Genomic DNA, 26,871 nt, shown 5'->3' with positions numbered 1-26,871 from the left:
CTAAAGGGGCTAGAGAACGAGTTTCAAACCTGTGGCACAATATTTGCCTTCAACTGTGAACATGGACCATGGCTTTTCCTTTCTGCTGGAAGATCTAAGGATCCCAGCAGCGCTGGGTAAAGGCCTGCAGGCAGCTCCAGGGAGGATGGAGGAGAACAATGGACAAATCAGTTGGGATCCAGCAGGAGTCAGGCCATCAGAAGTGAAAGGAAACAGGCCACCCCAGAGAAACTAAGGTATTTTATTTGAAGTAACAAGAGGTAAAGAGTAAAAAAGTTCAAGTGCTGGGAATTAAGTGGTCAGTGCACAGGGGTCAGGGCGGCGTACAGCCTCTGGGCAGCCAGCTCCACCATCTCTCTGAGGGACTCATCCTCTTCACTTCCTTCTTCACACTCTACGACCTGAAAGTGAAAGCATAAGCTTCAACCTAGAACCAATCAAATGAACACTCTAAACCCTGCAGGCTGACTGCCAGGACCCCAGCTGCTGGCCTATCCACCTGTGGCTTGGAAGTGTTCTCACAACACTGACTGGAGAGCCGAAGGGGAGGGGCAGGAACTGACTCTTAGGCCAAAGGCCCTACTATCTACTCAGTACATGATACTCGATGTACTGCAAGTCAGTCTGTGTAGCACAGATTATTTAGCAGGCAATGGGTGTAGTAAACTGTTCACCATTTGGTGATATTTGACTCAAACTAACCATCTTATGGCCACTGCCTTGTTATTGCTGTTGCTTTATAAAGGCAACATTAGTCTCACTATACAGACTTGCTTCAAACTTGTTCTAACTCAGGCCAACCTAGAACTTGTGATCTTCTGCCCCAGCCTCCTGAGCTTACGGGCATGCTTGGTCGCTGATGTCTTACAGTTCAACTACAAAACCCAGTGCCACAGAGTTCCAAGGCCGGCCCGGGCTACAGGATAAGAACCCATACATATCTCAAAACCCAAACCAAACCAAACCTGGAGCCAGGGTGTTGGTATTACAGGCACGCACTCCCACATGCCCACCTCTATGTGTCACCAGGGAGAACCCAGGCTTTGTCCAGGTTGTGAAAACCCCTACCAATCGAGCCAGCAAACTGCAGCACCCAACTGCCAGGGCTGAAATCTTATTACGGTCTTCACCTCATCCCTAAATGTCTTGAAACACATGGATAGCTACATACCCGAGTCTCCAAATTAATATTCGCTGTTTTCCCATCCACCGTGACACTGAGGACAGAGTCATCTTTCACACTGACACAGTCTTCTCCAAATATGTCCCTTTAAGTGGACAGAAATTGGTATCACTGAGAAAGTCCAACTTTACCGGTGCAAGGGGTCTAAATTCTAGAAGGATGCTTTTATTTAGCTACTCTGGAGACATGCTATTGATTATCCATTGTACAACAGCTGAAACACAGCTCTATTCATGGGAATACTCCACTTTGGTTTTGTTTTTAATTTGATACCTGACTAAGCTTAGGGCCTTGCACAGTAGGAAGACATTCCACACCAGCCCTTTACACTCTATTCTGAAACAGGGTCTCACAAAGTTGTCTAGAATGGATGTCAGCTTCTATGTAGCATAGATATTGTGACCCCTCCAGTTTGGGGCCAACTTGGGCAATACAATGATATTATGTCTCTTAAAACACGAAACAAAACACACACACACACACACACACACACACACACACACACACACACACACAAAAGCCAACTAAAGTCATTAAAAAGCCACTATTACCAGTATGAAAGAAAACCAGAAGGGACACAAAAACCCCCCAAACACTAAGATTTCTACCTAAGTTACTCTTGACTTTGAGGCAGAAGCTGCCACTGTCATGACTGGAACCTGCAACGTCCTCAGAGGGTGTACAAACTGGCTACCAGGTGATAGGTTCTGGCCTAATCTACAGACCAACTCCTTCCCTTCCAGACTCACATCAGGCTGCCACTGGTGCAGCTGCACTGGTAACGGACATGAGGCCTGGGCGACCAAGACACTGGGAGCATGACTGTGATGGGGACAGACAGCCTGTGACTGTGATGGGGACAGCCTGTGACTGTGAAGGGGACAGAAAGCCTGTGACTGTGAAGGGGACAGACAGCTTGACAGACAGCCTGTGACTGTGATGGGGACAGACAGCCTGTGACTGTGATGGGGACAGCCTGTGACTGTGAAGGGGACAGCCAGCCTGACAGCCAGCCTGTGACTGTGATGGGGACAGCCAGCCTGTGACTGTGATGGGGACAGCCCGTGACTGTGAAGAAGAGAATATATAGGTAAGCTTCCTCCTCTATACAATCCCCCCCATGATGCTCCAGTCCATATCAGGCCAAAGCCAAGGCTACCTGGCAGAGTCCTTTGAACCAGGAGCCAAAATTTATCTTTCTTCCCTTTGTCTTGCATACATTTGTCTCTAATGAAAACTAAGTTATTCATTCACCAAGCCAATTAGAGATCAGCACTTTAGGTACCATGTTAGGTGCTGAAATTATAAATTAACTATTTACTGTTAAGAGCATCCTGAAGTCAGCTCAAAGATCACCCACAGGAGGGCATATTGGTAGAAACACACCAGTCTAGGGACGTTCATAGTTACAGACAGACTTACTGGAAGGAGCTTAGAACATCCACATTATCAAACAATTCACACCCGAGCCAACACTTAAATAACTCTTAAAGGTACAGTGACACTCATCTGACATCGCGTCAGTTGACAGATGCGCAGGCTTTGTAAGCACAGTGCCAACCGGGCTGGGCATTGGCATCTGGCACCAACCAGAGTGAACTTGGACACAACTTAGTATGTGAGTAGTATGGGAACACTCCACGAGTTCAGCACTCCCACATTTGTTCCCTCACACCCACACACGCATACACCTGTGTGCCTGCACACCCAGCACCTGAGACTTACTGCAGCATGACCTCCAGCCTCTTGCTGTAAACATGCATCTCTAACTTCTTAGAGACCTTCTGCACCGCACCTAGAGGACAAACAGCTCAGTTTTCATATTCCCATTTATAGCCACCAAACAGGTCACCAGAGCATGGCTATGGGGACGTGAAGTAACCGTGGAGACTTCAAAGTCAAAGCATGGGATGTGTCACCCGCCCACATAAGGCAAATTCATGGGCATTGTGTCAGTTCATGTTTTTATAAAGGAAGGAACCACAATGACACCCAGTTCACTTTTATTTCCCACATTTCTCAAACTCATATTCTCAGGACAGGATAGGTCCAAAGACTCCAGGACACATGAAGCTCGTCTGTATCTAAACGTTATATTCAGTTACCATACTGCTATTGCATCTGATACGAATGTTTTAATAAAAATCAATACTTAAGGGCTGGAGAGATGTCTTGGCAATTAAGAGCACTTCTCGCTCTTGCAGAGGACCTGAGTTCAGACCCCAGCACCCATTCGAGGTAGCTCACAACCTCAACTCCAGCTCCAGGGAATCTGATCACTCTGGTCTCTAGAGGCACCTTTACTCATGTGCTCATACACATGAAACTAAAAGTAAACCTTAAAAAACAAAACAAAACAAAAAAACCACTCACTAGGCAGGACAGTGGTGGCACACACCTTTAATCCCAGCACTCAGCGGGTAGAGGCAGATGGATCTCTGTGAGTTCGAGGCCAGCCTGGTCTATAGAGTGAGTTCTAGGACTACACAGAGAAACCCTCCCTGTCTTAAAAAACCAAAATGAAATAATGATAATAATACTACTACTTGAAGGTGTCTGCCTATTAATAATGATGTAAAACAAAACAAAACAAAAAACCCAACGAACACAGAACTTGATGGTCAAAATGAGTCATCTTTAATCTGGAGTTAAGGTCACCCTTGAACATCCATTTTTACACACACCTCCCTGGCCTGCACCAGCTACACAACAAAGTGCTCACTCATGGTTTCTGCTCCCCAAAGGGTAGGCAGAGTAAACAGGAGACAGGGTCTCTTTTCTCTTGTAGAGTCCAGGCTGGCCTTGAACTTGCCCTCCTTCCCCTACTCAAGTGCTAGAATGGCAGGTGTGCACTACTGTGCCCGGCCAGAACCATTCTCAGGGCTGGCGAAGGTTCCAGGACCTGATGCCCACTAAGCCGGTGCTCTTAGTGCTCAACCACAGCAGCCCCACAGAGCAAACAGCAGCACTGTTCGCAGGGCCAAAGGCAAGGGTGAAGACTGAGCAGAGACTCTCACACTGCTGTGACCCACAACCAGATGCTCACCAGCAGCTCAAGGGAGGGTGTGGACATGGCCTGCTTACTCATGTCAGTCATGTGACGGGGGAGTGACCAGTTCTACTTCCTTCCCCTGTGCCCACCGTGTCTCTGAGACAGGGACATTCTATCCTCAGGGTGCCTCCTTGTGTAGTGGCACATCTGTGCAGCCACAGGGCGAACCTGCCAGTCATGGCACAAGCACTCACTGGCTGGAGCTGCCATTCTATTTGGCCCCTTCAAGGACCGCTCTCTCCCTGAGGACATGGCGGCTCAGCTGAACAGATCTTAGCATCTCTGTTCTCAGTGTTTTAGAACTGTAACTAAACAGGGTTCTACCTTTCTGGGGCTCCACTGATTCTTTTCCTTCTTAAGAATCTGAGAGAGATGAGTTGGTGAGCATAGGGCAGGCCCTACCTTTCCTTATTTTTGGATTCGACTGAACTTCCAGTATCACGGTGGTCACTGTGTCCGCATACATGTCATTTGAGGGGTTCGCCAGCCACTACAAAGCAAAGGTGAGTCAGAAAGGTAGAACCGCAGCCATATTGCTGTGAGCTCTGCCTGTCAGGCCAGCAGGCTGCTATAGCTTTTCAGGGAATCAACTGGCTCCCAGTCACGTGAGACTCCAAGTCCCCTTGTGGCAAAAGGTTTTCCAAGCAATGCCATTTAATCTCCCCAATTATTTAACTGAAAGAGAAAACTGACCCCAACGTAACACATGCAACATAACGGCTGGTGCTGGTTAAACTCAGACTCACAGTAGGACAAGAGGGTGAAACACGAGGTGTGTAATGCGACCAGATACCGATACATATACATATCACAATTTTTGTTGGTATTGGGTCTCACCAGTGTATCCCCACTCCACCCCTCAAGACTGTATGTCTGTCAGAAGAGGGTATCAGATATCCTGAAACTGAAGTTACAGTCAGTTATGCCACAGTGGCCATGTGGGTGATGGGGATTGAACCCAGGTCCTCTGGAAGAGACCATTCCAGCCCAGATGTTTGGTTTTTACATTTATTTATTTATTTATTTATTATGTTACAGTGTTCTGCCTGCATGTATGCCCGCAGGCCAGAAGAAGGCACCAGATTTCATTACAGGCATACAAACATTGCCCAGCTCCTGTGTGACAGTGATATCTCACTCCCCCACCCCTAGGCAATAACTAAATCTCACCTCTAGAACCACCATGCCTGGCTCCTGTATGACAGTGATATTCTTGAACACCTTCAGAGCAGGTTTTTCTTGAATCTCTAATTCTTCTACATCACCTGAAGAAAATTATAAGGGTCATATGATTTTCTTCTAGACTTTAGGAGGCATTAGTCTCTGCAGAGATAGTTAAAACAGCTGCTGTAAGTGGGAAGACTAGTAACTTTTAACAGTTGTGCTTTATTCCAACTGCTCATAGAAACTGGAGACTACAAGGTACACAATTCATACACATGCGCCTCAGGCACCAACACTTGGGTCACTGCCTAGAGGGATCCATCTCCACAGCACCTCAGCTTTAGGGCAAGCCTCATGGGCCAACTGCCCACTTCCACCTTGAGTTCAATTGTCACTCAGAGAGTCAATCTCCTCAAGGACTAGTTCATTCATTAATTAATTAATCATTAATTCATGACTTTCCTTTTTGGCCATACTCTTGGATGAGGGAATCTAAGGTGGGGAGAACCCTCCCCCACTTCTTATGGGACAGCACTTTGCTTCAGGGGTGAGGGGCTCAGTGGCAGCAAGTGCCTCCTCTGAGAGCCCACACCGGTGATTCAGTCATCACCTTACATAGGGTAAAAACAGGAACCTTTCCTTTAAAATGGTGAGAATGACAGACACAGGGTTAGGCTCTCACGGGGGTCTTACCATGCCGGCTACAGACCGGTCCTGGCAAAACAGAGACACAGCATCTAAAACCTTAAGTATAGTTAGCTAGAACAGATTTAAACATGAGGAGAATGTTTAAACTGACATTCTTAGAATGGTAAGTGATCAAAGACAGGTGGGATCTTTAAAAACTTGAAGTATTTTTAGCATTTTTACTTTGAGGCGATAAAACAACACATGGGATTCTGAGACAATTATTAAGATGAAGTACATTGTTTCTTAAATATAAAAATTTTTTACTAAAGAATGCAATGAAGTGAATTTCTGTAAACACACCTGTCAATTTCTGTAGCTGGTAATACAGCAAATTAAAGGGCCCAGTGTATGGGATGGCCTGGGTTTGTTTCACAGTGCTCATGGCCAGGTCAGTGTAATCTGAAAAGAAAATAAGAATGAATACACTGTAAGAAACCAGACCAGATGAACATGATGGTAAACACACAATCCTAGCACTTGGGAGAGGCAGAAGGATCTGAGACTGGGGCCAGTCTCAGCTACAATGTAAGACAACAGCTAAGAAACAAAACAATACCAAATCACACAAAACACAACTTGCAAAAATACACTCTATGGATTAAGAAAAACATAGCAGATTAAGCACCTACCCAAGACCCAGCAGGATGAGCCCACCTGTGGCAGGCTGGAGCTACATATGTCTCCCAGTCTATTTTCCTACACTCATCTCATCTCATGTCACCTCCAACCCACTCAGTCTGGCTCTGGACACAGGAAAGTCCCCCTTAATCCTTGGACATATTAGGTCCTTCATGTCTCCAAGCCAGCATGCCAGCCATCGTTGCCTTCTTTCCTGCTCACTGTCTCTATATAACTACCTGGCATTTCCCACGTCTCTGGGGGAACTCTCCTTTCTTGTCTCTATGAACAGAGCTGTACCTCTAACACTGGTCCCTCATTAGACTGGCACATCAACAGCCGGGACAGGGTTTCAGTAACTCCCTCAGTGTCCAGCATTAGCCCGGAAGCTGGCCAAAGAGTGAGAGTTCACTGAGGCTGCAGAGTTCAGCAGTTAGCAGCACACACTGTTCTCACAGAGGATCCGAGTTCAATTCCCAGCACCCAGGCTGGGTCAACTGCCATTAACCCCAGCTGCATGGGGATCTGATAGCTCCAGCCACTGCAGGCACCAGTATGTGTACAAAACATTTAAAATAATAAAAACAAATTTTAAGAAAGGTTTTTAAAGACTTAGTGAGAAAACAGCTTGTGCATTTATTTGTATGTGTTATGGTAAATATCTCATTACGGCTGTTGTGACCCTTTACCCTCACAAAGCACAAGTTGGCAGCACCGAGTGTGCATCCATTGTTTGTCTGAACATAAACAGTAATCTTGGTGCCTGTTATGTTACCTGTATCATTTGTGAAAGCAGTACTCATCAATAGCTCAGACTCTACACAGATCAGAGCTCACATAGAAGTACTGATACATTACGGGGGAAAAAAGCAAATTTACAAACATAAATGTAGTCCTATTTAGCTTTGTTCAAACCCCACTTTTCTCTAGTACATGCCTGTGTGCACGCACAGGTCTCTAGCTACACGATCTGTGTTACGTCCTTGCACAATGCAAGGAAGGTCCAGTGCAGTGATATAGTTAAGAGTTTAATTTTCACCAGCAGTGGTGGTGCACACCTTTCATCTCAGCCCTCGGGAGGCAGAGGCAGGGATCTCTGAGTTCAAGGCCAGCCTGGTCTACAGCGTGAGTTCCAGGACAGCCAAGGATACACAGAGAAACCCTATCTTGGAAAAAATAAAAGAACTACAGTTTATTCTCTCCCCTTGGCCATTCTTTTGGAGAAACGAAGAATGAAAAAGCCAAGCAAGTTATAAAAAGTTTGAGTCATAAAGGAACAAGGTGACCCAGGACTGAGGATGCTCACACTCAAGAGGGCCCTGGGGGTTCACAAGGTGTACCTGGGACTAAGCATGCTTACACCACACTCACACCAAACCAAAACAAATGTAAAAAAACAAAATGCTAGCTGAGCATGGTGGTCCATGAGTCCAATTCCAGCTACTTAGGAGGTTGAGTCCTGAGGACTATGAGTCTGAGGCAGCCTCGGCTACACAGCGATGCTCTATCTCACAATAAGAAAGGAAAAGAGCTAGCAATGTAGCTAGGTGGTGGAGTATCTGCTTAGTACACACAGGCCCTAAGGCTGATCCCCAGTACCACAGCAAGCAGTCTCAAACCAAACCAAACATTAGTCTGGGGGCGCAGAAGGCTGGTTCGGAGGCTGATGCACTCCACTGTCAGGGCAGACAGAGAAGGGCAGCTGCAGCGTCAGGAGGTGCGGCCTTGCAAGAGAGCTACTCCTAAAAGCTGTGATTTGGTCATCCCAAAGTTTCAACAAATTTTCAGGGAAAATCTTTCCATGGAGAGATTCAGATTACATTTCCCTCTTCCTTTTTGACTTGTTGCTACTTTAAATCTGACCACTTGAGTGGCCAGATAGCTAAACAGGTAAAGGAGCTTGTCACTGAAGCTTTATGAGGCAAGGTCCATCCCTAGAACCCACATAGTAGGAGAGAGCCCACTCCAGACAGCTGGCCTCTGACCTACACACATGTGCATGTACACACACACAGACACACACACACACAAAGGTGAGAACCCACTCCAGACATCTGGCCTCTGACCTATACACATGTGCATGTACATACATACACACACACACACACTGGCGAGAACCCACTCCTGACAGCTGGCCTCTGACACACACATGCATACACACTAGCCGGAGCACTTTTGAGACTTCTGTGCATTGTTAAGATCAGATTGCACCACAGTTAACAGTGTACTTACTGGAGAGGTCACAGGGAGAAAGTATGTGGTAATTAAAGTTTCTTTTAACAAGAATTCCAGAAACCCGCTGGCCCTGTTCTGGTTTCTTGTCTGCCAAAAAGCCCATGACCTAGTAAAAACAGAGAACACAGGGTGGTGTCAAAGGTAAAGGCTTCAGACTGTGATCGCATGGGTGGGGTGTGTGGAGGGGTGCTCTGACCCATTGGGGAGTGTGCTAGCCACATAAAAGAAAAAGTCCAGTAAGGACAGGATCTCACACTAAGATGACACCTTCAACCACTTAAATACAGAAACCGTAAAAATTCAAAACCTACAATTTTTTATGTTATTTATTTGCTTTGTTTTGTAGACAGCATCCTAAGTAGCTCAGGCCTGGCCTGGCCCCTCACTATAGAGCAGGACCTGGCCTTGAACCTTTCACCCTGCTTCTATCTCCTCGTGCTAGAATAGCAGGCATGTGTCGGCATGCCCAGCTGGCACCCACCCTCCTTCCATGTAAACGGTCTCCACTACAGACCAGTGAGCTCCCAGGGATGGAGACATGTCTACACTAGTTAGTGCAGCTGTAGTGAGCAGTGAGCAAGGCTGCCACACAGCATCAGTCTCATTCTGCTCTGACTGACTGTGGAGACAGGACTACACACTCCCAGAATGCTGACAACCCTGCTTTACCCCAGACAGACTGACTTCATTGCGGTGATGGGGGCAAGAGGAACTTTAAAAAAAAGCTTTAAAAACTGTAAACATTTTCTGGTGCTATGGATCCATCTTGGGGTGTGGCTAGGCAAGGACTGTTTTATTGAGTCACACCCATCTGTGAGCAGCACAGCTAGACAGAAAGCCCCTTCTCAGAGCAAAGCTGCAACCTTGAGCCCGAAGGTCCTTTCACCCTCAAGGTTCTGTATGAAAGGCTATCCACCAATTAGCTTTCTTTTCCAGAGCCACAGCTCAGTGAAGCCCACTTGTTGCTCTTGCCCAGGTCCAACTGGTGGCTAACAACCATCCATAATCCCAGTTCCAGGGGATCTGATACTCTCTTCTGACCTCCTCAGGGACCAGACACACACACGGTACACAGATATACATGTAAGCAAAATATATGCAAACACACACAAAATCTGAACATATTTCTCTGTTACCAAAATACATCAACACTCTCTCTCTGAACATATCTCCCTGAAAAGAACACGGTTGGGATCAGCACCTGCTGCCTTGTACCTTGGCGAGCTTCTCCCCCCTGAAGTTCAGGGTCACGGCCTCTGTGTTCCGAGGGATTGTGAACCTCGATGTGAACTTCATCGTTATCCTCGTATTCTCTGATCAGAGCTGCTTTCAGCCTGGCCATTTCGTTCTGTTCCCCATGGACTAAAATCTGCACAGAGTAAGACGAGATATAAAGAACCGCTCACCACAGTGGAGTTAATTCATGACGCGTTCACACTTGAACTGAGGAAACAGTCCTCTTGTCTTAAAATTTATTTCTACTATGTGCATGTGAGTACAGGGTCTGGCAGAGGCTGGAGTTACAGGTAGCTGTGAATCTCTGGGTGTGGGTGCTGGGGACCAAACAGATACTCTGAAAGAGCAGGTGGCACTCAGAGCCATACCGAGCCATCTGCCCAGACCTGTGGCATGCATCCTGGGCGCACCTACTTTAAGAAAGCATAAAGGGACTACTGATGGGTGCACACGCTCTTGTCATCTCTAGTGCTACTGCTCACATCAAAAGCTAAACCAGACGGCTTCCATGGCCCTTCCAGCTTTAAACGAACTTTTTTTTTTTTTTGTTCCTGCTAGGAAAACATCCATTCTTTAGGCTTCTGATAGTTTAAAGCACCGCAAATGAGATGCAATGTTTCAAAGGGTATCTACCACTCTAGCACTGGCTGTCAGTCAATCTGTTTTGCTTTTACTGCTTCTGTCTTCCATGGCAGGCAACTAGTCTCCAAACCACTGGTAAATAGCGTCTATTTGGCCTTTGGCAGCATGGCCAGCATTAATCCAGGGCAAAGGCTTGTCAGCCCAAACCTGAACACTAACCACAGCACTGCTGAGTAGTGTGTAACCCTGACCAAGCTTCCCTGTAATACCACAAGTGCTGGGTTCCTCAGCGTAGGATGCCAAGACCAAGCAAGGGCATGGGTAAGAAGCCTGAGTACCCTGGCACTCCATGTGCAGTAAATGCCTATGCAGTAAATGCATGCAGTAAATGCATGCTAACACTATGACAGCTGTAGCTTCACACATAGCCACACACTGCAAAGTGCTGGTTATTACAAGGTAAATATCAAGTCCCGGCTGAGGTTTAAACCAGAGGCAGACAGAACCATACGGCCCTGAGATGCACCGACTGAAGGTGAGGCATTGGCAGAGCTGAGAAAGCAGAACAGTTTCTCTATCTGGCTTTGAGGTATGGGGCAGCACTCATGAATCAATCATACACATGGCAGAAACACATGATGGGGTCTAAGTCTACACTGTGCTCAAATTCTACAGCCTACATATGATGCCAAGGAGGGAGTCATTTTCTCCATGGAAGAGTCTGTTCATCAAGGGCAGAGGGAAAAAAACCTAGGAGGACCAGCAAAAGCTAACTATCAAAAGCACTATCAGCCACTAGGTGTCACACTAGCCAAAATGTGCACCAGCAGCCTCATGGATAAACAAGAGGCCCTGAGTAGAAGACATGCAGCAAAAAACCTAATTGTTTTCCATTTAACTCTTTCAAATTCCACCAAAATATGTAACCACTATTTTCTCTGCTTTTTTTTTTTTTTAAATTAGCATCACTGTGCAAGTATTCGAATGTGTGGAAGGTGCAGAGGCTTAGCATGCATGTGAAGTCAGTGGGCAGCTCTTGTCAGTTCTTTTTCTACCTTTACAGGGTTCTGAGGACTGAATTTAGGTCATGAGGCTTGTGAGACAAGCACATTTACCCACAGAACTATCTTGTTGACCTATTTTTTTTAAAATGGTAATTAAAAAATATAAGTAACACTAGTAAAGAACACGGTACGTTTATTTCTATGTCTATGTACACATTGAACATGTACTTTCTCCTCTTGTCAAATGTTTGCACTGTCAATTTAGTAACGATACAAAGCATGCTCTGTGGGCCAGGCTGTGTCAAGAATGTCACATTCTCGATCATTCTGTCTGCACAATGACCTTATAAATTGCCATCGCCCTTAATTATAAAGCATGAGGAGGCTACACAATTTGCCGAAGATACACTGGAGGAGCCAGAGTTAAGGCAAGTAGCCACACCTCCATGCCTGGTTCTTAGGCTACCTGAGAGGCAGAGAATAGGACTGATAAGTCTGAGGGACTCAGTGTGAAATGGAGGAACACAAGCACAGCAGGCCTAACTCACATGGGAGCAATAAGGGTTAGACCAAGTGCTAGTAGGATGCTCTGTTCACAATGGCAGGTGAGGTTTGGGAGAGCCCCTGCATTTCATGTACCTTACAGCTAAACATGGTACACACAGACTAACCACGTGAGGCGGCTTCAGAGCACGAATAAATTCACTGGTTTGCTGGTAATCTGTGTGAGCAGAGAAAGAAATGTAATCAACAGACATTTTCAGTGGCAACTTCTGTCCAGACATGGTGGTGATTTCTTCAGGTTCAGACATGATGTGCTGTCGGAAACAAATACAAGAAAAACAGACTATGCAATTAGACAAAAGAAGGTGCACTTTGGTTATGTCTTAGCAGTCACAATCTCTAATGTCAACTTTAGGACCTGTACCATCACAGTCATCCTGATGCCCATGACTTAGCAAGTAACAACACTTATGTTCTTCATGGAGTAAACCTTTAATCAGAAAGGCCAGGAGATTAACTGGTGTTCAGTGCCTAGAAATGCTGGCAATGAACCCTCAGCTGTCCATGAGGCTGCACCCAACTCTCTGCTGCAGTAGCTCCTCCCAGGCACCAGCTCCTCCCAGGCATCAGCATCCAAATGGCACAGGCACACTTCTGAGCAAAAATGCCTGAGAAAACTCAACTGGTACAGCCTACACAAAGTAACCCTAAGTCCAAATGCCACAGAACCTGAACATGACTTATTCCAGCATTCTGGATGAAATAGTGACTCACACCCCAAGATGGTAACTGACCTTGGCAAGTGTCCCTTCTACACAATACCCTGCGATGATGACGCCGTTCCTCTTATCTGTACACCAGCTTTCAAACAGCTCTCTGGATAAGCCATTTTGGATCATGCCTGGAGAGGCCATTACAACACTGGGGCCGATGTCGTCAAAGTGATCCATACTCTGAGAGACAAAGGAAGGGTTAAAAGCCGATCACAAAGTGGTCAAAGCAGTCTCCACTTAGGGTACTCACACTTCTGCAAGGGTCATGGTAAGACCAGATAACATTGTGTTATTTGTGTTAAGTGCCACAATTTAAAATTAAAATGTACTGGGCATGGTGGCCTTTAATCCCAGCACATGGAAGGCAATGGCAAGTAGATTTCTGTGAGTTAGTTCCAAGTCAGCCCTGTCTCAAAAAAACAAAGCTAACCAAACAAACAAATTTAATATGTTAATACTATAAGCATGTTATTTAAAAAGGTTTTGATTGTAATATACTTTACATTAAATCAGATTTTATTAATTGATTTTGGAGAGCCAAACATGGGAGTTTTATTAATTCATACATGGAACTTGCAATGCTAATCAGATGACCAGATGTGAGCAGCAGACTCTAAACCTGTGACCTGCCATATTTTTCCTGTCAGGATTTCTGTGGCAGAAGAGATCCAAATTTACAGCTGTATACTGAGGGAGTGTGGCTATCCAGGGCAAAGGCAGACCCAACTACAGTGAGTTCCAGGACCATGAGGCAGGCTGTAGAGTAAGGAGGGCTGCAGTTTACCCTGCACATGCGCATGCACATGCACACACACACACCACACATGCGCACACACATACCCACAACCACCTCCCTCCCCCAATCACCTTGAGGTTGCTGATGTGCTTGAAAACGAAAGGGTTGTTGATGTTGATCTGCTTTCGGATCTTGTCATTCATGGCGTTCACATAGGTCTGGTACACTGCCATGCACTTCTTGGCCAGGGACGATGCATAGTAAATGGGAATGTCATGTAGTTCAGGGTGGTTCTGCCAGTACTCATCTACAGGGATATTATGAGAGGCAACATCACTCACCACAGGAAGTAAACAATTCAAATAATTCATGATAACAAAAATAAAAATATTTGAACAAGTGAGAAATGAAGTACTATACAACTGTGTTTAATGAGTTTGAGAAAAGCTACCTTATTCCTTATTAATGTAAATTATAAATCTAAATACTGGTATGACATCTAAAAATAATATAAAGTTGAGATAAGAGATCAGAAATGTGGATCTATTAACAAATGCTTCATTTCAAATTTATGCTGGCTAATAGACCATAACTTACTACTCCAGAGACACCGACTCCTCTAGAGGTTTTAATCCAAGTATTATTAATGTAATTATTAATTTAAATGGACTTAGAAACTGCTTACTAAGTCGTATTATTATAATTGTGTTTCCAAAAAACCTTTTACACAAACCACTTGTTGCCAACTAGTGAAAGTGTGAACAAAACACCTTCATATGAAGGCCTGGTTTCAGAGGAAACTCATTAAGTCCCAGCATTTTATAAACATGCTGCCCACTGGCTGCTCAGGTGTACCCAGGAAACGTCTGTCTATGAAGAGTTTAGGGTTGGCGCACACATGAGGTACGTAGGGCGTTTACACTGAGGCATCATTCAATAACTCCCTGCAATCAGCTTTACCGGGTGACTGACATTTTTATTTATGAGGGTGACATCACAGTTCCACCTTCACTCCTCTGCTCTTTGCTGGTTATGACAGCTTTTCACACACAACTTGACAGACCAACTGACTCACATCAGGTTCACAAGATTGAACAGCGCGACCTCCATGAAGTGCACTAGCCCATCCTCCCTCGCCTGTTTTCCATTCACAGTGACAAAAACTGTGACTCTCAAAAACGGCAGCACAGAAGCATAGGAAGCAATTCTCTCTAGTTCTCACGCTCACTTGCTCACTATGAACACAGGTGCTAACCGTCTACAAGAACGCTTCCCTCACAGAATCATCACTGCTCAAGTTTGGAAGGATCAGTCAGTACAAAGCACACCCTTCTTGGTAGGACGTCAGAACACTGACTGAAGTCTTTGGAGACAGCAAGAAGCATTACAAAATAATAATAAAAAAAATAAATAAATAAAAAACACTCCAGTTTCTATTCATGTTTGTATTTTTACCTAAGTAGAAACATAGTACATGTAGGTAGTTTTGAGTCTTTTTTTTTTTTTTTTTTTTTAACATACTTAATACCGTGAAAAATCCTGAAAATACAATGATGAAGGGTCAGGCCTGGGATCCCAGTACTTGGGAACTGTTAGCTAATCTGGACTACACTATTAGTCTAAAGGTCTCATGCTGGAAGGCTCCTGAAACTGATGGGAAGCAGAAAGGCACACCAGCCTGGCTTTTATAGCAGTAGACGTGAGGTGCCTGCTATCTCCCTGGCTCTCACTAGCAACAGGTCCCCATGTTACCTTTATGGCACTGGGAACTGAACCTGGGTCTCATGTATGCCGGGCAACACTCTGACACTGGGCTACACCTTTAGTTCCCAAAGCAAATTTTTAAACGAAGAAAGATGGGATGCTGTACCTAAGGCCATGAGAGTAAATGGATTTCAACAGTCGCCCAAATACCTAGAATCAGCAGCAGCTCCTGAGCTCTTCCGAGAGCAAAGACAGGAATGAGGCCCCTGCCCCCTCTGTTGACAATGTCGTGTACAGTGTTGCAGAACCTTGCTTCTCGCTCTTCACGCTTCTCATGGATGTGGGTTCCGTACGTAGATTCCTAAAGAACATGGGAGATATGTAAGACCAAGACTAATCAACCTGCAGAAGTCAAAGTGTTAAGGAAAAGCTGAGGCTGAGATTCATCTCTTCAGCAACATGGCATTAACCATGTCTACTGAAAAAAAAAAAAAAACAGTAAATAAATTAGAATTCCAATCTTATGTTCAATGTTACAGAAATGGAGCCAGGAAATAGCAGGAAAGGTTCCTTCTTCCCTCAAGGGAACTTGGCTACATGTTTTTTCCTCCTAACCTGGAGAAGTCAAAGCTGTATATGCTGATGTAGGTAATGTTTCTCAGGTTCGTATTCAATCACCTCACTACATGGGAATCGCTGCATTACCTGGACTTATGAGAAATGCAGATTGCAAAGCCCTGCCTACTCACAGCAGCAGCCCCAGGAAAGGCAGTGCCTCTCTTGCCAGATGGAAACAATCTTCCTCAGTGTAAGGCTGGTGCCTGTGCTGAGCACATGGCTAAGCCACGAGGAATCTGCTATGCATATTGCATAGTGACAGCAACAAGCAGGGGACCCTCACCCGTAGGCAGCTACGTGTCCAAGCGACAGCAACAGGGACCAAAGGTACTTGATGTTCCCATGTGTGGCAGGTCCAGTACACGCCCATTCCCTGACAGTGTCAACCACCACTCCATCAAAAGTGCTTCTGAAATAGGTCAGTCTCCTTTCCTTCAGATGTGAAAACTAACAAAATGTGACAAGTATCTGTGGAAAAGGCCATCAGCATGGCAAAGGCAATGGGACCATCTCTAACACTGTTTAATATGGTCTAATAAACTCACCCCGAAAGATATGCAGGCTACAGGGAGCCATACCCTGTCTCCTCACCCAGCTGAGAGAGACCATGTTTCTAAAACTAGACTAGAATTAATGCACTTTATAGCAAAGGGGAAAAAAGATCCAGGAAAGTCCTTATGAAGAAAACACGAACTTCCATCAACAACATCAGGAATTTGACAGTGAGATTTTTTTTCCACTACAAGTTCTGATTGCATCACACCAACTGTAACCCAGCCTGTTAATACTCACAATAATAAGGATGTCTGGCTTAATATTAGGGATTTCGGCAGCCATTAGGTGTCTGTCTTCTTGTCTTGAGAAATCACCTGTATATAACAGCTGTGAGAAAACATAAAACTAGAAAATCAAGACTTGGAAAAGGCTCCATTCCCTGGTAAGCAACTGAATCCTGAAGTCTAATAGTAAAGTTGAATTTAAAAAAGAAAATCTGAGAGATTTCACATGCAACACTTGCATCTAATTTTAAATGAATAAATAAGTTATGAACGCCACCCCATGTTTCCATTACTCAATTTTCCAGGAAAACACCCCATATTCACTCCCTCAAAGATAACACACATATCAGTACAATTCCCAATGAGAATTCAGATTTGCTCTTCACTATGTCTTGTTTATTTCTGGTGCCCTGGGGCAGAGCACAAGAATCGACACAGTACAACTCAGAGTGCACACACTTCAAATAGACAAGAAGCAACAATGTGTCACTAAAACCTGGTTCTCCACTTGCTAAAGCAGAATCACTGAAAACTTACAAGAGAGAAGCCAAGGCTCTCCTCTAGGTCTCATTTGGTGGCTATGTTTAAAAACCTGCCTAGTTAATGCTGGGGTGCAGCCACAGTGTAGACATAGCTAGCTGCTCTGGAGTCTAGATGGCTTGGCTAGTGAAGGCACCTGCTGCCACGCCTAATGACTTGGGTTCACTCCCTGGAACTCACATGGTTGAAATCAACTCCAAGTTGTCCTCTTACCTTCCTCCCTCCCTACCCCCCCCCCCACACTCACTCACACACAAAATCCTTAGTCCACTCAACATGGCTGCAGAGCTCTGTGCTGATTGACCCCCCTTCACATCCACAGGCCACACTGTTTAGGTGCTTCCCTAAATCTTTCCAAATCATGGACATAAACACCAAATCATGTTTTAACTTCGTTAACTGCAACTTTTGGGAATTGGCTCTCGCCTTCTATTGTGGGCTCTAGGAACTGAATGCAGGTTCTCAGGCTTGTACAGAAAACACTTTTACATGCTGAGCCATGTTTTAGTTTTAAAGAAAGGCAGTCACAAATGTAGTTTTTCCTAACCAGTTGTCTGAAGGCCCCTGAGGTGGGACGGAGCCCGTGATGGCTGGGGAACCGTTCTGTTAGAATGGGGAGGGAACAGCAGTGACTTTAACTTGTCTCAGTGCTCCAACTTTCTGCAAATCTTAGGGAAGCTTCCAAGGGGACAGGAAGCTCTGCACTGACTCCTCTTGGGAAGAAGGGGGTCCAAGCAAGAACGTACCTTCACACCTGCAATCTCAATCATAAACATGGCGGCTCCCAGGACGTGGCCAGCATGGTAGCACCAGAACTTGATTCCTGCCACCTCCTTCACTTCATGGAAGTTAATGGTTTCGATTTTGTCCATGCTTTCTTCCAAGTCTGTCTCAGTGTACAGCATGTCATCTGCCGATATGTTGCTGAAATTGTAGGTGACACATGGATGTAATATTTCTTAACAGCACAGTACACAGGGATGGGGCTATAGCTCAGGGACAGAGATTTGCCAGAAGGCACAGGGCTCCAGGTTCAGTTCCCATACTGAAAACAAAACAGCAACAACAAACCCTACAGCTTAGAATCTCAGATAGCTGCTATAATTATTATAATACTAAGCAGAGTTACAAAGCTTAACTGTGAGCGGAGTGTGACTCAAACACTCCTGATCCTATGTAAACCTCAGGTCATTAAGACATAGCACCCTGCATATTTATTAATGTGAAGTACTGGGTACTGGATCTGAGGGCAAAGATGCTAGGCAGGCGCTGTGCCAGAGCTACGTTCCTATTCTCTACTCTCCTTTGTCATTCCATGGAGCCAGGCTCTCACAGGGACACTCAGGCTGGTCTTGAGCTTGCAATCTTCCTGTACCAGCCTGAGGCAGGATCATGGGTTTGTGTTACAGGGCCCAGCTACACAAATCACTCTTTAATATGGTATTTCTCAACTTCTTCCTCCACCATTCCTGAGGGAATAATGTTCACACACATGAACACATAGCAGGCATTCTTCACTGGCCTGGAAAAGGACGTCTCTCAATGTCAAGTGTAACACTTCCTAAAAATTATAGAAATGAACTTCACACAGACTCTGTAGCCACACTGGATGGTTTCACAGGCCAGCTGTTTCTTACTGAGACTGCTTTAGGTTAATGACCTAACTGTGCCTCATGTGCACTGTCTGTAAAATGGGTTCACAGAGGAGCTGGCATCATGAGTTTGTGAGGATTCAAGGGGACTGGGCACTGAGGACTATGCGGTATGGGTTAGCAACATTTGCATTACGCATTTTCCATTCCTTTGTATTTACATATGATGAGTAGCAAACACCATGTTGGCTATCTGGGTAAGAGCCAACTGCTGAAGGCTAATACTTCACATGGTAGGTGTCACAAACATGTTGGACCCTTTGATGTAGAGGAGTGGACATTTCTCCTACAACTGGTGCCGACTTCTCCAGAGCACAGCATCACTTAAGGCAATTTTCTCTGGTCAGACTGTCCAAAGAAGGGAATTCACTATGCTTCATGCAGTCAGTCTTAAGTTACTGGAATGTCTAAATGCTACTACTCACAGGGCGTTTCCATGAGACCTCTCGAGTTCTACATTTACACAGGTTTGGAAGGATGTGACACCATACACAGACTGAAGCTGGATGGTGTTGATGATGGACAAGGTGTATCCTGAAGCTAGATTATGGCATCCTTCTGAAACAATGCAGTCTGTACCTGAACTGTGAGCATGGGGTGTCGCTGGCATGACCCACTGAAGAGACTCACCTGACTTTGACATAGTCTGAGAGGAGCCATCTGTAAATAGCCTTTGTGGCATGCGTCATAAACGTCCGTCCTTTGAAGCTTGTCTTCTGGAGGAACCAGGGCAGAGCCCCACAATGATCCAGATGGAAACTGACAAAGAAGCAGGGCCATCAGTGCTCTGGGTACCAGAAGCCAGCACCCCATTGAGTTCCTACTCAATGGACACGTGTGCCGAGGACATGAGGACAGATTAGAAAACCAAGAGGAGGCAATGTCTGGTCACATTAGAAAACCAAGAGGAGGCAATGTTTGGTCTCTTCTACCACATGGGTCTAGGGCTCAAACTCATGGCAGGCTTGGTAGCTAGTACCTCTAACCTCTGGGCCTTCTTGAACCCCTCCCCCCATCAGAGATTAATTAGAGGGGGATAGACAGCCATAATTATAACAAACAACTTCATGAAGAGCCTTGCTGTGTTGTCAATGCTGGCCTCAGATTCACAGTAACCCTCCAGGTTCAGGCTCCCTTGTGTTAGGACTACAGGTGTGCACCACCATGCCTTCCTTAAGGGAAGTTCTGTTTGTTTGTTTGTTTGTTTGTTTGAGACAGGGTCTCTCTACATAGTCCTGCCTGTTCTGGGACTCACTCTGAAGACCAGGCTTAGCCTCAAACTCACAGAGATCCACCTGCCTCTGCCTTCCGATTGCTGGGATTAAAGGCGGGCACCACCTAAGTGAAGTTCTTACTGAGGAATGTGACAAGACAGCAAGGCCAAGGAGCTCCCAGGAGAGGGCTCCCTTGGTTTCATCTGAGGATGCCCCACAGAGGACAGGACCTTTCCACCGCCATTCATTGCATCATGCGCAGATTCTTCCTAATCAACTTCTCTAGCCTGATGACAGAACAGTGTTTAGTCTTAGTTTAGACTTAGAAATCTGCAGTGTGTTTCCTAATAGAAAATGTTTGGTTTTGTTTTTTATTTTATTTTTGAGACAAGTTCTGACTGACCTAGAACTCACTGGGGAGAGCATGCTGGTCTCAAACTCACAGAGATCTGCCTGTACCACTACTCAGAGCTTATTAAAAAACAAAAAACCAAAATCTGCCCAGAAAATGGCTCAGAGAGAATAAAGGTACCTGTCAACAAACCTGACCAGAGTTCGACCACCAGGACCCACAGACAGAAGAGAAAAGCAGCTCCCACACATTGTCCTCTGATCTCCCTAACACTGTGGCATGAGCACGCGCGCGCGCGCGCGCGCGCACACACACACACACACACACACACACACACACACTCTCTCTCTCTCTCTCTCAATGTAAACAAAACCTCACAGAAAGGTTTGAAAAGTGGTGCTGTCTATAACGGAAACTTACTGACTGATTAACAGAAGGTCGATCTCAGCTGGGTCGATCAGATCAATGTAAGGAAGAGCATCCATTCCTTCCAGGCCAGGGTGGATCCCACAGTCCAGCTGAAGGAGGAAAAACCCAGCAAACAGGTCACAACCTGCTACACATCTGATGAAAACTCATTGGCAGACGCCGAGATCACATCCAGAGGAGCCCGGTGTGTGTGCACTCACACCTCGGTCCCATGGAAGACGGGAGTGCCTGAAGAAGCTCTCAAGTTTAACACACAGCCCATATTTAGCAGGAAGGATACAGAATACAAGACATCTCCGGGGTTCACGACACAAACTAGTTCTTCCTCATGGGCGCCATTACTAATAGGCATTTCCAAGTTTGTAGGTTTGGAGCACTTCCCCGACTAGGGAGAGCACTATCAGCACGTTCCTGCAGGCTGATGACTGGGGATTTCTTTCATGGGGTGTTATTACCATGTTAGTAAATTCTTGCATCAATGACTTCAGTGGGAGCTGGAGACATGGCTCAGTGGTTAAAAGATGTTCTTAGGCAAGGTAGTACTAACTGCCCAGGACAGATATGTGCCTGAAACAGTGATCAAACCTCAAAGACCTTGTGGTCTAGCAGCAAACAGACATGGGAAGGACCCATGCATACCCATCCACACCAGGCTAGCTATAGAGTAAGAGAATAAGAAAGAATGGGGGATTGTGGAATTTTCCTGAAACCCCAACACTTAGGATGTAAACAGAGGATAAAGTTGTCTGGTGGCTGTTACTCTTCCACGGAACCTGGTTTGACACTCAGCTCCATTTCCAGGGATCTGATGCCCTCTCTGGCCAAACACCCATACAGGTAAGTGATTATGTTTTCAATAGGTGACTCTGGGTACAGATGCCTATGTTTTAAGACTGACATTAGGAAGAGAGGACAAAATAACAAGAGCCAGTGCCCGTCTCTCTCTTGGAACCTTAGGAACCAATGCTCCAATCCCTCCTTCTTGCAGGCAAGGAGACGGACCTGGCAGAGAGCCAACAGGACTGATGCCACTTGTGGGGTGGCCAGAGTTGACATACATTCAGGGCACTTAAGTCCTTGATGTCTTCCCAAAGGGGTAGGGTCATCAGGCTCTCTAGACACTTCAGGAATGTATAAGACTGTGGAAGAGACAGTCTGGTAGATCTAGTTGGCAGTTTTACAGTCTTACAAGGTATCTTTTTAGGCCACTTAATGCTTTCAATTCCTAAGCACAAGTGTGCTAGTCATTCATCACATAGAGTTGGCCACCTACATGCACACCTCTCTCAGCTGGTACTGTAGAGATAACTGGCTCACTAGACCAGACCAATATATAGCCAGTCCAGACAGTACTGACAGACAGAGCTACAGCCAGTCCAGACAGAGCTATAGTGTTTTCATGACTATACAAGCAATCACTACCCAGGCTAGGGGTGTGATTCAGTGGTAGAACACATGCTTGCATGCACAAGGCCCAAGTCCAACTTTGAGTACCAAACAGCAATAACAACACTGATAATACTTACCATGATTTTTCTTCCTTTGAACTCCAGAATAATGCATGATCTTCCCACTTCCTGCCCAGCACCCCTGCAAACATTCAAAGGGAGAAATAAAATGATTAAAAAGCAATTAAAGCAGTCCAGAGTTGGGTTTGGTGGCACATACATACACATTGTGTCACTAAGAGGCTACAATGAGTAAATCCTGGCTCAGAGAGTCCCTGTCTCACTACACCCCAGTAACATTCAACATAGTAAATTCAAACTCTTTCACAACTGAAACTGCTTAGGAGTCAGACAGATGACAATTCCACAGTTTCTAACAGAGGATAAGTACAGGGGTAGGAAGGGGTGAGAAGCACCTTGAGAGTCCTTGGGAGCTGAGGGATGTTTAAGATGGAAATGAGCAGTCACACAACACTTCTAGGACAATGGTTTCAGATAAAGCTACCATGTCATAGCCTCGGATCTTGAGATCACTGTACTAAGTAGCCTGGTCACCCATGGTTTCAGCCCTTCCTTTTCTGGCACACCTTAAGCTAAACATAACAGCTTCTTGGATATAGTTTCCCCAAAACCTAGCTCACAACCCACTTGATGTTCTTAGGCAAGGTAGTACTAACTGCCCAGGACAGATATGTGCCTGAAACAGTGATCAAACCTCAAAGACCTTGTGGTCTAGCAGCAAACAGACATGGGAAGGACCCATGCATACCCATCCACACCAGGCTAGCCACAGAGTAAGAGAATAAGAAAGAATGGGGGATGGTGGAATTTTCCTGAAACCCCAACACTTAGATTGTAAACAGAGGATAAAGTTGTCTGGTGGGTAGAGTTCTGGGAATCTGAGGCCAGCCTGGCTAGCCTACAGAGGGCTCCAGGACAGCCAAGGATACATAGTGAGACTCTCAGATAAATAAATTCCATGGTCATTTTTGTTCCCAGTTAAAATTCTTGGGTTCTTATCTACATGAACTCCCATTTCCTTCTTATGCCAGCTTCCCTACAGCCTGTCTGTTTGCATTTCCTCCCCTCCTTCCTCTCCATTCACCAGCTGTTCCCAGCTACCTTTCTGAGGTTGTCCTCGATACTAAGTACAAGCAGCTCTACTTAATCTAACTGATCTACTTGGCAGCTATTACCTCCGTTGTTTAAGAGCTCCTTCAAGCACTTAACAGCGTCTCTGACTCCACACTCGGGTGTGTCTCGCTAGCTTTCCCATTTTTTCCACTTCATCTATCTGCCTTGGCTCTCTCTAGCCTCTGAATGCTAATATTCTGAAGTTTCTCCTGGGACCTCTTCCCAACTTCATGGTCTTTACACTCAAGTGTCTGACAAAGCTGCTGGCTTCAGACTACGTATCTGCAGCCCAGACTGTTCTGATTTCTAGACCTTTGATACATGTACCTGGTGCTTAAGCCTCTTTACTGGGGTATCTGCCAGGTACTGCATGTTCAATATGGCAAGTTAGTTTTCAGAAGCTCCTAGACCGGCTTTCTTCCTGGAATGCTCTGCTCTTGGCCACTGACACGACTGGCTCCTTTAGATCATCTGAGTTTCAGTTCAGGTTTCACCTTCTCAGACCCTTTCTTGACTTCCTATTCTAATGTATCCTTTATTGCAAGCCTCAATCTGCCATCCCACATCACTGAGGCATAACATAGATACATTCACTTATGGAACATGTCACATATTTTTAAAATGGTAGCTCTATTAAGAAACATGTCTATCTTGTCCTCTGTTGTTCTGCTATGCTAAGTGAAAGAAACCAAGCACAAGGGGCTCATGTTGTATGATTCCATTTATATGAAATGTCTCAAAAAGGCAAATCCACAGAGAAGAAAAATAGATTGAAGGTTGCTAAGGGGGAGGGTTAGGGAGAAACAAGTGTGATTTCTAATAGGCCTTTTTTTTTTTTTAAAGGGTAATGAAAATGTTCTGGAATTAGGTACTACAGTCATAATAAAGGTTATAAATTCCTCAAGTACACTAAAAATTATTGAAGCTGACCATGATGATTCCTCAAGTACACTAAAAATTATTGAAGCTGACCATGATGGCAATCCTGTCATCCCAGTATTGGGGACACTGAGGTAGGAGAACTGTCATGAGTCTGTTCCAGGCCAGTGTGGGCTACATAGCCTGACCTATGTCCAAACAAACAAACAAACAAACAAACAAACAAACCACACCCCAAATCACACCCTAAAGTGCACAGCTGTATGAGCTGTCTTTCCCATTTGCACCCTCTGTCCTCCTGTACTAGCTACTCAGAGTTTGGAATGTACCCCCTATGCTCCAAGACTAACCCTTCAGATAGTATCTTGCAGTTACAAAATCCTCAAGACTTTACATCTGAACTCCGGAAACCCAATTCTTCTAGCCCATCGCCCCCACCTTAACTGGTTGGTTATAGCCCAGTTCAGTGACATCCTACCAGATGTCTTCACTTAGTCCATCTTTTTAGTCATCTACCGAACTGGAGTTTGTTCTTTTTCTTGTCATGTCACCGATTGAAGCAAACAACACATGTTGCCACTTCACCCAAAAGTGACGCTTTTACTCTGTCCCTTATTGACGGCTCAGTGGGTCACTAGCAAAAGACCCACTGAGTGCTTTTAAAGGGGGGGGAGGGGGAGTAGCCACATTCTTAATGTAATTCCCACTGTATTAGAGAGTTGCTTCAAATCTCTTGTTGGCTTACTATAACTGCTGTAACAAATACTCAGTCTTTAGTATCTACAAAAGGTCCTTTACAAGATGGTCAGACAGTGGTGGCACACAACTTTAATCCTAGCACTTGGGAGGCAGAGACAGGTGGATCTCTGTGAGTTTGAGACCAGCCGGATCTACAAAGCTACACAGAGAAACCCTGTCTCAAAAAGCAAAATAAAGTAGTATTCCACAAAACAAGGTAGACCTGATAGCCTGCCCCAATTCATCTGCTGTTAACCACAACCACAGTGAACTGGTCTCCAGCTGGGACCACTCTCAAGTTCCCCTGGGACACTGGCTCCTGCACTGTCTTTAATTTCTGTGAATTCTTTAACACATTTATCACATTAGAGGATGCATAGTATCCTTGCCTCCATCTGTTAGAAAGCCCCATCTCCAGGCTTTCAGGCCCTGGGTACAAGGCCTACCTGTCTTCTTGTATCATATATCAAAGGAGCATTATATTCTGAACTTTTCACCTCACAGAGCATGTTGTTTCCACAGGAGGAAGTGGGATCTTGGGGGCTACTTCCCTACCATATAGCGAGGCTGGTTTCAGGTCTGACTCCACAGTAGCTGTCTGTTTTTACAGATTCATCCCAGCACCTGCTCTAAAATTCACCAAAGGAGTGTAGTCATGAACTCAGCCCTATTTGATACTTGCTTAGTGTTATCTGGGGGAGGCAGCAGGGACACTTGGGTGCACTCATTCAGTAAGTGCTTAGTAAATCTTAATAAATGGGTAAAGGAGGTAGTTTCTATCTTCTGAAAAATGCTCACATTCATGTGGTGCTAGCTAGTATCTAAAACTGAGCAATAATCGTGTGTGGCGTCAAATCGCGCAGCGCATCTGTACCGATACTTTCTTCACCTTTACACGCGTGAGGCAATTCTCTGCAAACACTGCAGAACGCTGAAAGCCACCGCCACTAAAGCCAGTCTTTTATGCTAACGTAGAGCTGAATCTCTCCCCCTGACACCTCTGCTTTCTCCTCTGTAATTTCCTCTCACCCTCTGCGAAGGTCTGAGCTCTGAAGGTATACACACTCATACCACGTCTTTACTACCCCGGCCATCCGAGCACGTGTAGGGTCCCAGAGATAATTAGACAGACACAGCCCTCCCTTGCACTGTCCCCCTGTACCTGCCGGTTCCCTCAAGGCGTGAGCTGGTGTGAGATCCAGACTCGTGCTAATTGGCAACCCTTTCTTTATGAAAGCGCCCAAGGACCTGGGTTTTTTTTTCCCCCCAACTCCGACATACCCTACCCTGAGACGGAAGGAAAAGTAAAATGACACTGAATCTAGCAGGCCCCTCGGAACATTCTCCAAACCCCGTGAGCCTGGGAGCCGGCCACGCAGGAGACAACCCCTCCAGGCTCTCACACATCCGGGGCCTTCACTCCCTCTCTAGCTTGTCCCTTACAGGGGTCGGATCAGCAGCTGGTCGCTCTCCTCTGCAGGGATCGCGGACATCCTGGTAGTCTCAGGATCGGCGCGGACCAGGAACCCGACGCCGCAGGCTCTAAACTGAAAGCACAGCCTCGGCGAACTAAAAAGGAAAAAACCCCGACCACCCACACACAACTT

General features: G+C 45.6%; 1 protein-coding gene and 1 non-coding gene across 2 annotated transcripts; both read right to left on the bottom strand.

Moving 5' to 3' along the window:
* Positions 1–276: 276 nt before the first annotated feature.
* On the bottom strand, positions 277–26,838 carry LOC127215300 (cleavage and polyadenylation specificity factor subunit 3-like). Its single transcript, XM_051175671.1, is given in 19 exon segments — positions 277–401; positions 1,172–1,268; positions 2,909–2,978; positions 4,638–4,725; positions 5,406–5,500; positions 6,390–6,488; positions 8,940–9,048; positions 10,158–10,211; positions 10,213–10,311; positions 12,436–12,582; positions 13,063–13,221; positions 13,909–14,084; positions 15,692–15,842; positions 16,892–16,981; positions 18,165–18,342; positions 19,701–19,829; positions 21,057–21,154; positions 22,592–22,655; positions 26,708–26,838. Coding segments are annotated over 19 exon segments (2,055 nt in total). The 5' UTR covers positions 26,758–26,838; the 3' UTR covers positions 277–299.
* On the bottom strand, positions 25,064–25,195 carry LOC127215303 (small nucleolar RNA SNORA21). The gene has a single exon (XR_007833939.1). It is a non-coding gene; the product is annotated as a small nucleolar RNA SNORA21 (small nucleolar RNA).
* Positions 26,839–26,871: the final 33 nt, after the last annotated feature.

This window comes from Phodopus roborovskii, unplaced genomic scaffold (assembly GCF_943737965.1).
Source record: "Phodopus roborovskii unplaced genomic scaffold, PHOROB, whole genome shotgun sequence".
Lineage (NCBI taxonomy): Eukaryota > Metazoa > Chordata > Mammalia > Rodentia > Cricetidae > Phodopus > Phodopus roborovskii.
This window is presented reverse-complemented; position numbering and strand designations above follow the sequence as displayed.